The sequence below is a fragment of the Manacus vitellinus genome, unplaced genomic scaffold (assembly GCF_001715985.3).
Source record: "Manacus vitellinus isolate BGI_N305 unplaced genomic scaffold, ASM171598v3 scaffold_22_pilon, whole genome shotgun sequence".
NCBI lineage: Eukaryota > Metazoa > Chordata > Aves > Passeriformes > Pipridae > Manacus > Manacus vitellinus.
The window spans coordinates 10582457-10600531 of record NW_021939632.1 but is presented as its reverse complement, the minus strand read 5'-3'; the positions used below and the strand labels follow the sequence as shown (position 1 = coordinate 10600531).

Genomic DNA, 18075 nt, shown 5'->3' with positions numbered 1-18075 from the left:
GCAGCAGTATCAGTAGACACTTGTATTGCAGCTAGAAATGAAAAAAATAAACCATGAATCTCAGTAGATGAATCAAAGAGCATATAAAAATTATTCTAAAGAAAAAATTAAACTTGATTATGTGGACTGTGTAGTGAGACAATGTTTCCCTACACCCATACTGTGGTACCACAACAAGGTATTTAGGCTAAAGATCTAGGAAAGATCCATTAAATTTTGCTTGCCACACTAACACTACAGTTATGAAGCTTATACACTGCCTCAATTGTATCATATGGGCTATGCCAATCTGATTATGGTCAGCCGGCAGGAAATTACCTCAATAAAGCAGATTCTTTGTTGACTTCAAGTAGCAGTGTTGGAGGAAATAAGAGGGTTTGTTGTGATGTGTATGCCTTGTGCCACAAATCAGACCATGGGCCACTCCATACTGAAGGACAGGTTGTCATTCATGTTCAGTGAGATGTCCACTGTGATTCCAGAACCTTCCCTCTACTGAACAGAACTGAAACTCAAGGTGGAGTCCTTCATATTTAATACATTTTCTGACTGCCTGGCCCCTCACAATTGTAATAATAATACTATTTAATTTTTGGTGCCCTTTTGCATTTTGCAAAGGACTATCATGATGTATGAAAAAAGTCTGTAAAGGAAAACTTCTCCAGCAGCTTTTTTAAGAGGTGTGTATCTCTTCCTTCACTGCTGGGATAAAAGACCCATATTCAAGTTCTTTTCAGCTGCCAGAGCCATTGACAAGCTTTTAGTCAATCTCTCCTACCTGTCTCTTTCCTGACTCCCTGAGTCAATCTTTCTATCATCATCAGATGGCCAAAGGTAGTTTTCTTTGGCAATGCTGCCCCACCACAACTATGAAATTGTCCCCATTGCTGAATGGTTTACATCTTTACATAGAACATACACAGATACAAAGCTCAAATCTGTTTTGGCTTTTTTTATTTTCCTTGTAGGGAATGGAAGTGTGAGCAACAGGTTTATCTTGCATAAATCTATAGGCCATTGTGTGAAAGTCAATTTATAATGAATGTTTGGCATACAGTTCTCAAGTGAGTATGAATTTTCATATAGTAGCATTTGCAAAATTGGAATTTTACAGCTAAGGTTAATCAAAACTTTTATTAAAAAAGGCATTGCATAGTAGCCATCACTGCAGAACTTCACATCTCTTTGTGTTTGTTACATTGGCACAAGATTACTTGAAGAATCATTCCAGGGCTTTGAGGGAGTTGTATTGGTTATTGTTAACAGTCTATTAAATTTATAAACCTTGATTTAAAATTGATAAGTGAAGACGATGCTATTGATGTCAACAGAATCAGGATTTTAAGTGTTAAATGTGGCAAATCAGAAATTGGAGAAATTGCTGCCTTAATCCAGGCACCTTTTGCCCACTGTTTGTCACATTAATGCCCTCCTGTTTGATATTTACTTCTTTGGACATTGCTACCTCACTCCTTTTGCAAATTCATGTTAGCATTGATGTCATAAAGTAAGCAGAGTGAATGTGTGAAATTGCTTGTAAAATCATCAAATGAAATGAAGAGCAAACATGATGACTTTTTTTTTTAAAGTTGAATAAGGAAACTGTCAGCAATGATGCACTCCTGTAATGCTTACTAGAGCTGAACAGTATATATATAAGTCTGTGCAAAAGAGGCAGCTAGGCAGAGCTCAGGATCCTCAAGGCTTGCCATAGTTGCAGAAGAGAGAGTAGCAGCTCTTTCTGCAACTGCCACATATCACTTCAAAGTATAATAAGGTAAGATTTATATGAACTATCAGTACAATTTATTTGAGGAAGCTGAGTGCATTATGTGCATTGTGTTGCCCAAAGTTTGCAACAGAGGTGTAGATCTTTCAGCAAATAGGTGTTTTCTTCTGAGGTTATGCTCACTGATATTTGGAGTTAATGACATCATCATTTAAATCTTTTAATGTATGGAATTAGTTCAAAAGTTAATGATTTGAAAAAGGGAAATCAGCAGTTTGGTTTGCAGAATTAACTGAAATCAGGAAGATTAACCATGAGAACATGAAAGTCAAGCATTGTAATAAGAATTTAAATGTCAGATACACAATTATTGATTTTTATATTTTTATATCTTTAGTATCTTCTGTAGAGATATTTAATTAATGTGAGTTTAAAAATATTGACTCCTTAGAGATACTGCCTAAATATGAATCAACAAGGATTAAATTAGCAGCATGCAAACAAATTAAATGGGTTTATATAGACACTGATTTAAAACTGTCCAAGACCGATTGCCACTCCATCACCCTACAGATTGTCACTCCACTGCCCCACTTTTATTAATTTGTCTGAAGCAACTATTATTTTCATTCAACTGAAAGATAAAAAAAAAGGAAATTTTATAGGACAGAAGTAAAATTCAAGTCTTTCAATAGTTATTGTGATTATTGTCTAAAATTTAATTTAGTCTTCCATCCTACTATGGAATTCCTTAGCCTAGAACTGTTGTATCTTACATAACTTTTCACAAAGAATTATAACATGGTAGGTAAATTGGATGTAAAGTACCCAAAAAAGTACTTTATTTATAATTAGAAATCATTACTATTTGCAAGCAGTTTCATGTCAATAGAAATCTATTTTATTCATTCATACATTTTCATATGAAAATATTTCCCTTTGTACTACTGTAATGTTATAATTTGTATTTTTAAACTGGAGAGAGATACAAATCTGACTTTTGAAAGATTTTTTGAAAACTCAATGAAATTAAGCTAGTTAAAACTGCACATAGATACAAAAGATACCTGCAGTAAAATATATTGGAAAAACTAGCAAAATCAGCTTGAGTAAGGAAATATTCAAATAAATGTCTGATCAAGATCTGAGAGAGGTATTTGCTCCATATTTCTGGTTGTTCAAACTGAGATGTCTTAAATTTTTCATTTCCAATCAGAAAGAAATAAATACATTTTCATTAGTCTAATATGCATAGGAACAAAATTCATCTGTGTAAGATTAGCCTTAGTTTTCCTGCACCTTGACAATGAGATTCCACACTTTTTAGCATTATACACTGGTAACCCAAATAACTTAGAGCAAATAACACCTTTCTGTTGATTGGGAAATTAATTGATTAGCTGGCATAAACTAAGCAAATGTTATTTTGCTGATCATCTCTTTTTCTCTATAAAACATGTTTGTGTTATCAAGAAGAAAATTACAATTTTCTCTTTATAAACTGTAGCCTCTTTAACTTGTCAAAAACTGGTGTTGCTGGTTTGACTTACCAATAGCAAGTAATAAATGAACAAAAAAACCTGATCCTAAATTTTTTAAGAACATATTTGACAGGAGGTTAGTAGTTTTCAAAAGAGCTTATTTCATTAATTAGGGTTCTCTTACTTGAAAATCATATTAATGTCAAAAAGCTTGAAATCTTTCTTTTAAGTAATCTCCCAATTTGGATTCTGAAAAATTTAGAAAGAAGCTGAACGTGCATTTAAATTTAAACATATTCTTAAGGGATAAAGTTGCCAGTGGGACTGTTCACATTTGAAAGTCCTATAGGCCTGAGACATAAGAGCTAGAGCCAAGATAAACTGAAATCACTGAATATCTCTTTACTGACTACAATAACTTTGAATTATTTTTAATAAGTTTTATATAAAGGAAAAACTTTTGATGTTTGATATTTCATTCCATCTCAGTGACTTGCATTTATGGCTAATCTGGATCATGGTTTAAAAAAGCTACAGGCAGCTGTGAACTAGTTTTCTTTAGTTTTTCAGGCTACATGAAAGTATACCAAACTGCTAGCCTTCTATTAAGCACAGAACATTTACTTATGTATAATAATCAAACTTTATTTGGTGTCTAAGTCCAAGTTAACTCATTTACAGTCGTATCAACTAGTGTGGGGGTCAATCAAACCATTTTTGTGACCACAACAGTGTTATTTCCCAAAGAATCGGGAGAGCTTTTGTTCCATTGCTGGAAGCCTATGACATGTGAAATCATGCATTTTTAGTGATAAACATTGGATGTCAGTGTTGCACCATCAAATTACAGCTCCAAATGAAACAGTGAAAATGGAGCTTAATACTATCATTTGGGTTGTAATAAGACTGACTACATCACCGCTATGGTATATGCTGGTACAATAACAGGGTATGGTATGTTCATGTGAAGGAATCAAATCTCATATACCAGGACACTGCACAAGGCAGAAATGAATCTTCATACACGCTGCTGAATAAATAAGCAACACTAGCAGTGGCTTCTGTGAAGAGAAGGAAACTGATTCCATTGCTTAATAGTAAAATCCATCAGAAAATCTTATATTTCTGATATTATTCATTAAGATTCTCTTAAAAATTTGGCCTCTCAAAGTACCAATAGTGATACATTCTTCCTAACTGTTGGTTATAATACCTGCTAGCAGTCAAGCTTTGCATCTCTAACTACAAGTTATTTTATAACAGATGGAAGAAACAGGTTTCATAAAAAATCTGCTATGAAGGGGCAGACTACTGGGGCAGAGTCGAAGTCCTACAGCAGTAAGATTTTTGTTGCAGGAATTTACTTTTTCAGAGATGTTCATATAGCCCCCTCATTTGCATTGCTCAGTGCAGAGGCAACTGTAAATCTCAAAATAGAGTAATCTCCACCTTCACTACACATTATTCTCTCATAACTTTATTATGGCTTCCTCTAGGCAATGGTATACTTAAATTCAGCCACTTGTGTCAAGGCATTATAGTAGAGAATACATATATTTTCACTCAGACTGCCTTATTTTATAAATCATTGAATTACAGTAAGTTACTCCTCCAGTGGAGCCACTGAAGTTTGGCACAGATTACACTGGGGAGGGTGGGTTTTGACTTGGACTGACTTTGCAACCACTTTACTTCAATGCATTCATCTGTCCTATCTCCCTTTGTTTTTCAGACTGTATCATAAACTTTCATAGGAAAATTTAACAGATGCCAGAAGGGCTTTTTCAAATACACAAGTATCAGCCCAAGTAAATGATGAAATTATTCCCAGTGCCTTTTTGCTGATGTGAACTCATTGCAACTTCTATTACCTTACAGCAGATTAATACCGTGATCCATAATGATTTTAAAGTTAGAATGAAGGAGCATTTGCTGTTCATCATTCAGTGAATGAGCATTTAGCCATTGAATGAATGGCATATTCAATTGCTTTGTGAAGGTCAAAATTACCTAACCAAATTTTAAATTAATTTTCTTTTATATACTTTAAATGTTCCAAAATAATTAAAATAAAGAATATGTAGTACTTCAATTTGCAAGTAGATTTCCTCTCATTTCTTCTTTATGCAAAGCACTTTTGAGTCTATTGATAATAGACTCATAGTCCCTTTTGCACAGGGTTTTGTGAGCCTAAAATGAATAGCATTTCTTTGTTCAACAGAACTTGTCCAATAGGGGATCATATGTCAACAGACTAATAATACTGCATTAAACAATGAAAATTGCAGCAAACACAATTTGGGTATTAGAGAATGCCTTATTCCCATTGGGGACTACTAACTAAAACTTAAAACTGTACAACTTGCATGAGTAAACAAGTCACTAAAGCAAGTAAGGGAGTCACAGCTTGGCAGTGGATCACCAAAGCATTTGTACAGACTGTAATACTCTGGACTGAATGTCACATTAAAGTCAATGAGACTGGCCAAGTACAGTGAGCATGATGAAGACACATGTAATAATGTGGTCATTTCTGTGACACGGACAAAGCCAAAAGATTCACCTGTAACAATAAGAATTATATCTGGGATACAATATTTTCTGCTTTGTTTTATTACCTTTAATATGAAGTATATACCCCATATCTCATGTATCCCACAAAGGCCCATAATGGAAGCCCTTAGCTGAAATACAGTATTATGTCAGTAGTACGACAAACAAAACTTGACATTTCACATCATGAATTGAACACAAGTCAGTGTGCGGTTAAGTATTCTTTTTTTGCCTAAGGAGTCACACCTATTAACAAGTCATTTTTAAGGCCAGAGGCCCACTGCTGCCACATCTGTTCTTTCAGGAAAAAACAACAACAACAAAAACAAACAAACAACAAAAAAAAAACAAAAAACAAAAAACAAAACAAACAAAAAAACCCACACAAAAACAACAAAACACACACACACACACACAAAAAAACCTTTTAAAAGGAGGGTGCAGGGTGAGCAGGAAAGAATAGGGAGCTGCTAATGTGACTATCATTGACAAAGATTTGCTTTTTTCTCTAGTGAATGAGCTGGGGAAAAAATCACAGTCACACCAATACCCTTAGTTTTGCAATAAAACAGTATTCCAGATCTAGTGCTTGGCATCAGCAGAACACGGAGTAAAGGAAATAAGACACCTTTATCCTCATATTGCAAAAGAAAGTGAGGATGCAGTTGCTCTCAGGTTTCCTTGCATTCTAGAATACACATTAGAGCCTAAAGACTGGAACAGAGACTACATCTTTTGAATGCCTACCCAATCATGCAAGTGTCATCCACTGGACATGGAGCCCATCCTTACAGGGTCTTAATATATTTCTTCAAGTTTGGATGAGAATTAAGAATGTTTATTTTTTATGTAATTCATTCAGACATATGTAAAGATTATTAAATTTTTCTTTGTTGCCTTACTTCTGTTTTGACAGAAAATGAAAATGAAAAGCATTTATTTTGTTGCTGGGCTCCTTTTAATGATAGTTCAAGGCAGCTGGCAAAATCCTCTTCAGGAGACAGAGGAGAAATCAAGGTAAATTCTTAAGATCAAACTTCTAGAAATACTTGGTCTGAACTTTTTTTTTCTTACTGTTTGAAGCCAAATATACAATGACTTAAACACAGTTTTACACAGTGCTTAATCTACCATTGGAATTGGCAATTTTTTTCAATATTGCACAGCATAGCAGAGATGTTTTGGGTATTAAAACAATAGCTGAGTCAACCAAGAAGACTGTGTAATTGTGCAGTATCCAATCTGCTATATGGATCCATTTTACTAGACAACTAGTGATGAATATGTCACTTTCTTTCACTTTGTGACAGTAAAAAATAAGATTTTTAAAAGAACAGTCAATGCACCTGTAGAACGTACTGTGACCATTGCCAGTTAACAATGTCTAAACTTTTCACAGATCATTCAAAGCTTCCCAGTCTGAACCATTAGATGAATCTAGACAGCCGAATGAAGTGAAACGTCACTCACAAGGCACATTCACCAGTGATTACAGCAAGTACTTAGATACTAGACGAGCTCAGGACTTCGTGCAATGGTTAATGAGCACTAAAAGAAATGGGTAAGCACTTTGGTCACACTGAAATAGATCTCCATATACAGAACCAGCCAAATATCTAGCTAAGTTTTTTTGTATCAGCTTCCCATTACAGATCATGGATAATCCTTGAATAAATAAAGTATTTGAGAAAAATTCATATATACAATCACAGAATCATTTAGGTTGGAAAAGACTTCTAAGATCATCGAGCCCAGCCATTAGTATAATGTTTATGTATTATTAAAAATGAGAAATATGTGCAAAATCATTCAAAAGGACTTAGTTGAATCAAAGTGCAGTATCAGTATATTACCTGATATGCCACCTAAAAAGATTATCTCAGCCTCTTTGGGGCAGATTGTTTCAGTGAATGAATTAAGTTCAATAGGAATAAGAGACATATATATAATGTACAGGTCTGGGCCATTAGGCCTTAACAAAACTTTCCTATCCATGGATACTCTAATTCTGATGTTTCATTTGTGAAAAGGGAGCTAAAGTTTAAGTTTTGTTGTCCACTGGATACTTTACCAGTATCACAAGTATAAGTTGGCATGTTTTTTAAAATATACTTTGATTAAACACAAACTACCAAGTTGAAAGCAAGAATGATGTAAAAGCATGTTGGTCCTGTGTTCTAGAGAAAATCTGTCCACAGAATCAAAAAATCTATTACAATAATGCTTTTAAGTTTCTCTGGAAGTCTTTAAAGTATAAAGGAACAATTTCTACACATTGTATTAATTTAAATCAATATGCATTAATATAATGAATATGATATTCATCTATCAATTATAGTTTTTTACAAAAACATGTAAATAACCAATAAAGGCTTATGCATGCTCTGCAGTGTACTAGTAGTAATGATCTAATGATTGTGGAATTACACTACAGCCAACAAGGACAGGAGGACAAAGAAAATGACAAAGTCCCGGACCAGCTCTCCAGGTATTCTATTTGCCACAACTTGTTACTCAAAACCAATCTGACCTCATTTTCAGTTAAACAAGAAAGAAAACAACTAGTATTCTTTACAAGGTTACCATAGACCAAGAAATATCTATGAAAAGATATTATCTCACAGCTGCTTTGCACAAGGAAAGAGGAAATGTCTCTATGTTATTTATTCCTCTACCTGTGTTCTACAGCTGTATACAGTGGATCCAAGGAATGCAACAGGGTGAGAATACGTTTCAGAAAAGAATATTCCAAGTAACTGAATAGAGAATAACATAAAAAGAAAAACTTGGTATAGAAAAAGTCTGGGAGAAAAAAAAAAAAAAGAGGAAAAGACGAGGAAAAAGTTGAGGGAAAGAGGAGGAAAAAGTTGAGGAAAAGAAAAACAGTGAGAAGACTAGTGAAAGGAAAATGGCCAGGCAACAATTTGCAGAGAGCTGATTAAACACGATGCAGTGTTCAGTCCTAAGCACTCAGTCTTATGTTACATAAACCACTCATTACAGAAAGGAGAACAAGACCTCCTGAAGGCCAGACTTTTATTTCTTGACTGTGGTTTTGAGAAAGAGTTGGGGGGATTGGAAATTTTAAATAAACAAAAGAGATATGAAACAAGTGTTTTTGCAAAACAGATTGAAATACCTATATTAATTCTTTCTTTTATCAGAAATTCCCAAAAAGATAGCCCAGATCACAAAGATCCTTAATTTCACAGTGTCAATATTAATAACAAATCTGTAGTAATGTTTCAGCTTCACTGAAACAGCATATCTGAACAAAATTAACATTTCATTAAAAATGTTCCAAACAACTCTAGTTAGCATGCTGATGAAAAGTGCAGATGGTACTAAATTAGGAGGAATGGTGAAATCCAGAGAAGAAAAAATAATAGAAGGAGATAGAGGCCCTGAAAATTGGGCAGAAATTAGCAAATTCTGAAATAGAAATGCTAAGGAAATTATTAGTGGAAAATATTCCATAATATGTGTACTTAGTGCAGTTGGCCTTCCTAAGAGTCAGTGTGACATAATTTTTATGTTGTATCAGGGAAGGAACCACAATGAGGTCTAAGGAGGGAGAAGGCAAATGTCTTCAATAAGAAGGAGTTGATCAGACTTGAAATTTTTCCAAGATTATGACTTGGTCGAGTGATTATTAAAAGGGTGTTCAAAAACAACTCAAAATGTAAACTTGAAAGGAATTAAGTCTGAATGGTTTGGCTAAGAAATAATGAAAATGAAGATAGGAAGAGAGCTGAATGGAAATGTTTAGGTTAACACAAGAGGTAACAAAAAGCATGTCTGTATAATACAATACAATTTCTTGATCATAACTAATTAATTTAGCAGAATACCATTCCAATGCAGCTATAATTGCTTTCTGCACCTGAACTTAGTTGTTCAGAACTAGTGCAGGAATCCAGACAAAACTGTGTTGCATACTACAGGCAATGCCTTCAGAACTGAAATATCTCAAGAAAAAATATATCAAGACTAATTTGAGAAGCAAAAAAAACCCTCTGTCTTGTAAGAAATGCTAGTCTGATGAGTGGGAAATTTAAATCAATAAAGTTTTTACGAAATATTAAGTTCTTAAGCAGACCTACAGTATTGCAGTATTGTATTCCTACTGTATTCTTTCAGCAATGCCATCTCCAAGCGTCATGCTGAATTTGAGAGACATGCTGAAGGCACCTATACCAGTGATATCACCTCTTATTTGGAAGGTCAAGCTGCGAAAGAGTTCATTGCTTGGTTAGTGAATGGACGAGGAAGAAGAGAGTAAGAATCCATCCATTCCTATTACTAAATTTTGCCTTGCATTTTGGGTTAGAAATCATGTCTGATGAAACCTTGATGTGTTTTTGATCATTCTTGCTGTACTTCATGTTTTTCTTTTGTAATAGAGGATATTCTGTGGGTATTCCAAATATAGATTTTAAAACAAACCTGCTCAGTATGCTGTTACACTCTAAAAGGTCAAGTTGTATTTAAGGTCAACACATCTAAAACTAAACCAGACTTTCCTCTACCTACCACCTTTCCCCCTTCACGTAACATCGTTTGCAGTCTCTTTAACTATCATTGATATGATTCAAGTCAGTGTCATCTTAAATTACCTTCTCTTTTTTCCCTTTTACCGTCAACCTTTTCCTCTGCAATATTTTCAAGATTAAATTTTTACCAGTGTCATCAGTTGTACACCATATGCTGGTGATCATTCCCAGTAATAACTGACAACTTCTTTTCCTCTTTCTATGCTCCTCAGAGTCTCCCCAAGTTTCTGCTGCCAAAATAACTATCATTTCCTATATTTTCCTTTTTAAGATGCCTCTAATTCTTTTGCTATGGTTTGCGGTTTCCTGGACACAGTGCTCCTCAGTTTTTACCTACCATGACTGATTTCTTTCATTTCTATCTTATTATCCACATACTCATTGCAGATTTCTCAATCCTTTTCACTTCATGTACTCATGACTTTACATCTTTTTTCATGATGGTCTTACACTTAGAAGAGCATTACCTTCAGTCTCCTGCAGGGACCTTCTGTCTCATCTATTTCCAACCCTGCCTGGTTAGGAGCTACACCATGCACATGCCACTCCCCACCTTTTAAGTGTTCTGTACTTATTTGTGCCTTTAGACTGTAAGCTCTTTGGGGCAGGGATTCCAGTTCGTCCTCTGATTATATATTCTACCAGCTGTAAAGTACTATGTAAGTCTCTTGCACTATATAAAAGTAATAATAAATAATAATAATTATAATAAAATACAATCTGTAAGACAAGATTGTGTGTTTTAGTTAAGGGACTAAATAGGTAAAAAGTAAATTTTGTAAATAAAGACAATTTCCTGAAAAAAACAGAGTTAAATAAATTAGGTAAGCTATACAGAGAAGGGAAAGGCTGGTTCCTCTTCCTAGTGATGTTCAGATTTGCACTTGTTTTTCTGTCATGTTTTATTTTCATGAGCAGAATCAGGTATTTCTGTATCAGTTTGAGAGAAATACAAACTACTGTGATGAACTGAACTTAGAAACCTAGATAGGCAATTAAATGTAGACCAACCTTCTGCTTTCCAATATTTAGTATTATTTGTGGTTGCAAATAATACAACCTTGTGTACAGCCTTCCTTGAAATGAACCAGTCTGTCTGTCTTTGGACCCAGAGCCCAGTGTGCTTCAGCATCAGCCCACCTTAATGGAACTCATTAAAATCTTCCTATATTTGATGGCATGAAACGAGAGAGGAAAGTTTTCTAAATCAAAGTCTTGACATACTGGTTTTTCAGTCAAAAATGAATAGAACAAGGGTCAGGATCTGATTCTAAAAATAAAATGCTACATTCTATGATTTTTACAGCAAACAAGCACACAGATTTTATACAGGTGCTTTAACTGAGCTATTTAAACCTACCTCCATGCCCACCCCCCAAAAAAATTGCTTCTCTTGATATCTACATTCTTATGCAATATAACTGTAAGTAAATAACTAGAACTCAAGTCCAATTAAAACAGAAAAAAGTATGAAAATTTGACTATAATATTTTAATAGTGATACTTCTTAAATAACATTTCTTAGTAAATCTACTGATGCCTAGTCTACATGGCATAGACATTGCACTGAGATATGTTTTTCCATGTACGGCTTTTTCAAAATTACTAAAAAGGAATTTAGACTCACTGGAAGGAAGTCCTCTGTTTTGAAAATAATGCCTCAAAAGATGTTCTGATAGGCATCGTGCTGTACTGAACCAGAATGTCAGGCTCAACCCTTAACTCCTTAAAATCACAGGAAATGTGCAGTGTATAAGAAACCTGTAATAAGGCCCTTTTAAATGGTTTGTATATTTTGATTTGCAAATTGATTGATAATTTCTTCCCTTTGAAGTTTCCCAGAAAAAGCTCTTGTGGCAGAAGAAATGGGTCGAAGACATGCAGATGGCACTTTCACGAGTGATATCAACAAAGTCCTTGATGACATGGCTGCCAAAGAGTTCCTAAAATGGTTAATTAACACAAAAGTTACCCAAAGGTGCCTGATTTTTATACTATACTTAATATACTGGGGTTTAAAATGTATTTGTCACACATAAGGAAAATACTAATTTTTCTCTTAAGTATTGATGTATCTCTTACAAGCTTTGTTGCAGACAGATTAACAAGGGTAAAACACTAAACTGAACTCATTCAAAATAGTATTTGTATTTTGTATCAGTGGTCAACCTCTCTAATAGTTTCCTATTTAACTTGAGAGGAGCTTTGCCACTGAATGTTGCCCTAAGTAAGGTCATCAAATTATTGAAAAATAAAGCTCTGCTTTGCATGGGCATTATAAAACCAGAAATATTTATTGGTAAAATTACACCAAATTGCTTGTTCTTTAAAGGCTGTGATATAAAACACTGCCTTAAAATGTGGCTTGTTATTAGGGAACAGTAATCTGAGTTCCTGAGAGTTAACGGTGAAGAACTCTGCTTTAGTTTGCCTATATATAGGCAAGATGATTTCTATGTGAGCTCTGTGAACAGGTTAGTATTTAAGAATTATTTGTTAAAATCAACTAAGCATTTAAAAATAATAAAATGCCAACTCGAGGCACATGTGAGTGGCCAGATTTTTTTAAATGTTGGATGTCCACTCTGTAAAATTTAATTACTCTTAGTCTTTGCACTACTGAAGCACCCAAAATGACTAGTTGATCTTGGAAATCTGAAACGACAAATATTTTCAAGGTATAGTTAAAATACAGTTTTTCTTAACATGATACTATTTTTGTGTCTGTAGTTCAGCATTGAAGCAAACAATTTAGAAAAATAATCTAATAGAAAGTACTACAAAGTTTTTCCTTTAGGAATAATTGTTTTCAATCTGTTATTAGAGAGAGGCATTGACAGGTCTGTGGAACTAACATCTGCTCACTCTTAAACAAAAAAAAAATATGTTCCAAACATATTTCATAAATCTTGGGAGACTTAGAATATTTCCTAATTGCTGCTGCTTTTTTTTTTTTCCCAGAGACCTTCTGGAAGAATACCAGTAAAAAGGCAGAATAAAATGGGATAAATGAAGATCTTCATTGCATCAACTGCCAGTTATTAAGAGATTCTGAAATCTGTATTCTGTCATTTACATTTGGTGTAACAAAGCTATGTCACCTTGCATGCCAGGAAATAATTGTACTATAGTTTAGTGTTGCCAAAGGTTTATATATGGAAAACCTGATATCTAAGGGATGGTTTTCTTAACCGTTTAAGACTGTGAAAGTTTCATATCTTCATATTTTCCATTTACTAGGACTAAAGTAACTCCATTTATATTTAATGATAAAATTATTTTTCTAAAAAGTTTACTTCTACACACAAATAATTCAATCACCAATTATATGTGTTATTCATGAGGAGCTGGCAGTTACAAATGCCTGAGAAGTGAATATCCCTCTTAAACCTTTGTTATAAAAAGGCTAAGCTTTAAGGATATTGAATTATAGCCTTAAATAAATTTTTTCAAGCTTCTTTTCTGTTGACTTTTCATGGTATATCCCTTGTGCCTCTTTACACTCCATTTAATTTTATTCTAATATTTTAGTGTCACTGAGATCTTGAAAGTGGTTTGTTTGGAATGACAAAACAAACTCAACATTTTGTTCTGTCACGTTTTCCCTGTAATGATTCCCAGGAAAGAGCTGTGTGAACTCTGAGTTACCTTTAGTTGACAAAAAAATCATGTGAGATGAAGCTAGAGGAGGAAACACGACTGAAGAGACAATTATTCTTAGTAAGTATAAATTCTGGTTTCTCAGCAAAAGCAGGAGGATGGCTTTGAAAAATATTAAGTGCAATATACTCAATAAGTGATGAAAATTGCCACATAATTTCTTCAAATTTTATAAGATTTCCAAGTAAACCCAACTCAAAAGGCCCCCTAATCTGAGTTGTATTCTTTCCTGCCTTCTTCCTCTGAAAACCACTTTGTCCATCATCTCTTGCATTTAGCAACATTGTTTGGGACTTGTCAGCACAACCGTCATTTCAGTAACCTGTGCCTTCTCCAGCTCGGTAACAGAACATTTTGCATGCAGATCTCTGCGTTCCCAGCAATCCAAACGCTTATACTCTCAGCTGGCCAAAGCATGGTTTTGTAGGTATGATTGTAGCTGCAACTCTCAAATAGCCACAAGTGCTGTTACATAGCTCTTACTTCCAGTGACTACCCAAAACTCCTTTTCTCCCCTCGCTATAACAGCAATACAGCAGGGATCTATATTAAAATGTCCTAAAGGGCAAGTGTTTCAACAGAAAGCCAATGGGCTTAACAAGTATCAAGTAGAAGTTGATGTGAAGCAGGACCGTTGCTGAATCAGAATTAGCACCTATAACTTTTGCTAGGAATAAAGTGTTTGTAAAATGAGATTTTTAAAAGCATCTGAAACTTTCAGTGATCTAGAATTTTTGGAAAAATACTAGACTGTACTTCCAAAGTGCTACAGGAATTAATATATTGTAGTTTCAGATCAGGACTGATCACATCCAACTTGGCATCTGGAACAGCTTCTTGACAGCAACAGAAAGCTGTTCTAAGATCCCAACTTTAAAAATTAAAACTCAGTAGAACCTTGCAATAAAAAAAACCATAGTAGCATCCAAAATACCACTGGAAATTAAAAAAAAAAAAAGGGGGGGGTATGTATACATATTTTACATATTTGTTGCTTATTTAATCCCATTTGTGTATAATGTTTTGGGTCCAAGTGCCTCTGGAACTACAAAAAATCAGTTGTACACAGTTGGATACACACAGTCCAGGCTAAAATGGTACTAACAACACAAAGCTTCAGTTTCCATAGACTGAATAATTGTCTTTGAAATGTTTTATTCCATTATGTCCAGAATATTTAGTGCTCTGAAGGACAGGATTCCTAAGTTACAAATCCATTTTCCTGTGATGTCTGTCACCAGGGTATTTGAGCTCCTCCTGGTGATGGCTTTGTCAGCTATGAATATACTGGATTTTCCACATTTTTAAAAATTGTATGCTTTAGGAGCAGAGAGGTATTTAATTTCTCAAATTTATGCCCCTTGTCTGGAACACAACAAAAACATTTAACCTTTAATTTTCTAAGTCCCAATCTAGAGCATGAATCAAAAGAAGCCCTTTCTTCAGAAGAGATGAAGCTGAGCTTGTAACCAGAAATTCCAAACACATGTTTTAGCTCAACAAGATTAGGATTTACATATCCTGAAATCACAGAGCAAGTCCACATGGGAATAATCATGAGTTATGTGCCAGATGTTTCTCATACATGCTACATGAAATTCAGGGAATGGTACAAATATAGGGAGAAATAAGTTACAGACACTTTGTCTTTACTACACAATAGCTAGAGTCCTCTGCGTATCTGCACATGTGCTACCTATGACTTCCAGGTGGCCTTATATTAAAAAGTGTTCCCAATATTATCTCTTTTATTAACTGCATTTTATTTGCTGAATGTGCAATATCCTTCCTTTTCCACACTATTTACTAAGTATCTGGAAAAATAAGCATAGTGAGGTAAAAAAAAGACAACTGGGATTAATACAAAAAGAAATTTACAGAAACCTGAGGTATTCTAATCATTAAACTGTGCTCTGTGGACATGTGGTGAGAATCTACAGTTGCCTGAAAAATAATTTGATAAAGAAAAATACATAAACTTGAAAGAACTGAATGACAGCTGCTACTAGCCACATTGAAATGGTTGTCCCAGTGACACAATCACATAAAACAGGATTTTTTCTCATTAGCTTTCCTGATTTACAGTTAACACTCTCTTCACAATCCTCTCAAACAGAACCAGTGCAAAGACATATTACAAAACTTTCCTTATGCCATTTCAACCTCAAACGCGAAGAAAAAATAAAAATTATTTCATAAAAAAACCCAGACATTTTTAATATATTTGTAGACACTTCTAGTCCAGCAGAACTTGAACACTCCACAGTGCTAATAGCACTTTTGCCTTCTCTTCCTCACAGCTCATTTGAAGTGCTGTGAATCTGTACAAAACTTTCTCCAGTACATATTTTGTCTCCCATAGTCACACATGGAGACACCTGGAACACATTATTGCACCTGTAAAGTAGACTGCACACATTTTATTCACAAACAATTTTTCTTACTCTGCAGAGAGCTTATGTTTTCCATTTTTCCTGTTTGACTTCTCCAAATATTTCTGGAGGAATCAAATGTATAAACAGACACATAACAAAGTTTTAAGTTTCACTAGAGGTCTGAAGAAGACATTGCATCTGGGAAAGCCAACCTTCAGGCTGAAATCTGTGTTTGTTTCTGTCTAGTAAATAGATCTTTGCAATCATGCAACTTCTTTATGAATACACTTGTGTTGAGCATACAATATGATGAACAGCTACGGCTTCTCAAATTTTGTCATGTAGCAGCCACCACTGGTTATTAATTTGTTTAATCTCTTGGCATCATATTAATATGTATTTGATTGCAAAAGAACACCATGGTATTAAGTAACTTGAAATATTTAGCTGGAGGAACTTTTTAAGTCTCAGGCTATCACAAAAGACAATTTGACAGAGCATCAGAAGCACAACCATAACAATTGATCAGAGAGGAGGAAACAAATTTTTTTCAAGGTGTAAAGAATCACTGCTAGAAACTATTGCAATTAAGTGGAAAACATATTCTGCTATACTGACTCTTACAAGATCAGTGAGGTGGTTCTGAGTACAGATTCAAGTCCCATAAATCTCTCTGGCATGACCAGAGTCAGAAGTACTGTAGATTATTAACAATTCGATCTAGGTACAGGAATCCAGATTTGCAAAGGCACATAAAGCTGTGAGCCCACTGAAACAAGCAGAAGCCAGGTATATATTTTGCCAGCATTGGTCTCTTTGCCTCTTTAGAATTTAGTACTAAGAAGCATTAAAACCTTGCAGATAATCTCTCAAAATTTTATTAATCTGCAACTTGGCTATGAAAACCTTGGTACATTTTATCACAAGACTGACATAATTTGACCATGCTATACTTTGAGACACTGTGATGATCACTACTTAAATGTTCAGGGGGGGGGAAAGAAAAGCCTAGATTGGCTGAATTATACATATGTTGTGATTCGTACTCACCCGGAAAAGGTAAATTCACCCTGGGGTGAGGGGTGGTGGTTTTGTTTTTCTTTTTTATTGTTGATAAGACTAGCAAGTGCAGTGTATACTAGAGAGATATTTAAGTGGAGCTGTAAGACATTCTGAAACACAGGTCATGCATCTCACAGCATATAATGAGATAGTAGTTTGAAAAGTAATGTAAAAGACTGCCACTTCACTGTGATTTTTACTTTATAGTAAATTTATAGTAATTTTATAGTAAAAATTAGCTAGCTGTAAAATTGCAGTGTGTTAGATCTTCCATGGTAAACTTACACTGACCTACCTGGAATCACTGTCAGAGCAGATTAATGGAATTCCTAAGGTAAACTGATATAGCCACCATAGTGCAAATTCATAACTAGTAGCAACTGCTACCTTCAAGGGGAATGATAGTGACCAAGAACATCATCTTGTATCTAGATGAGTCTAATATCTTCCATATATACTTATCTTTACTGTTTGTAAGTACTTTGGGTTATTCTAAAGGAGATTTATCCATCACAAAAAGTTATTAATCCACTTCCAGACAGTTTGCTTAAGAAACAGCAGCAAAATACTAAATGCTGTGCTCCATCTGCATGGAGCAAGGAGGAACGAAGGTACAAGCAGCATAAGCTTACTGAAAGCTCTGAGAAGTATTTTGAAGGCAA

General features: G+C 34.6%; 1 protein-coding gene across 2 annotated transcripts; it reads left to right on the top strand.

Moving 5' to 3' along the window:
- Nucleotides 1-980: 980 nt before the first annotated feature.
- On the top strand, nt 981-13774 carry GCG (glucagon). Of its 2 annotated transcripts, none has more exons than XM_008933850.1 (7): nt 981-1064; nt 6680-6780; nt 7163-7324; nt 8198-8251; nt 9904-10041; nt 12151-12294; nt 13278-13774. In XM_008933850.1, the coding sequence occupies exons 2-7, from the start codon at nt 6683-6685 to the stop codon at nt 13300-13302; spliced, it is 621 nt and encodes a 206-aa protein (XP_008932098.1). In that variant the 5' UTR covers nt 981-1064; nt 6680-6682; the 3' UTR covers nt 13303-13774. The 2 variants fall into 2 exon arrangements, with proteins under 2 accessions (XP_008932098.1, XP_008932097.1); XM_008933849.1 differs by lacking the exon at nt 981-1064 and adding an exon at nt 1682-1777.
- The last annotated feature ends 4301 nt before the right edge of the window (nt 13775-18075 follow it).

Excerpts from the sequence above, each read along its gene's own strand:
- GCG (XM_008933850.1), top strand. The coding sequence starts at position 6,683 with ATGAAAATGAAAAGCATTTATTTTGTTGCTGGGCTCCTTTTAATGATA. Across the intron at positions 7,325-8,197 it reads ATGAGCACTAAAAGAAATGG|CCAACAAGGACAGGAGGACA; the intron begins GTAAGCACTTTG and ends ATTACACTACAG. Across the intron at positions 12,295-13,277 it reads AACACAAAAGTTACCCAAAG|AGACCTTCTGGAAGAATACC; the intron begins GTGCCTGATTTT and ends TTTTTTTCCCAG.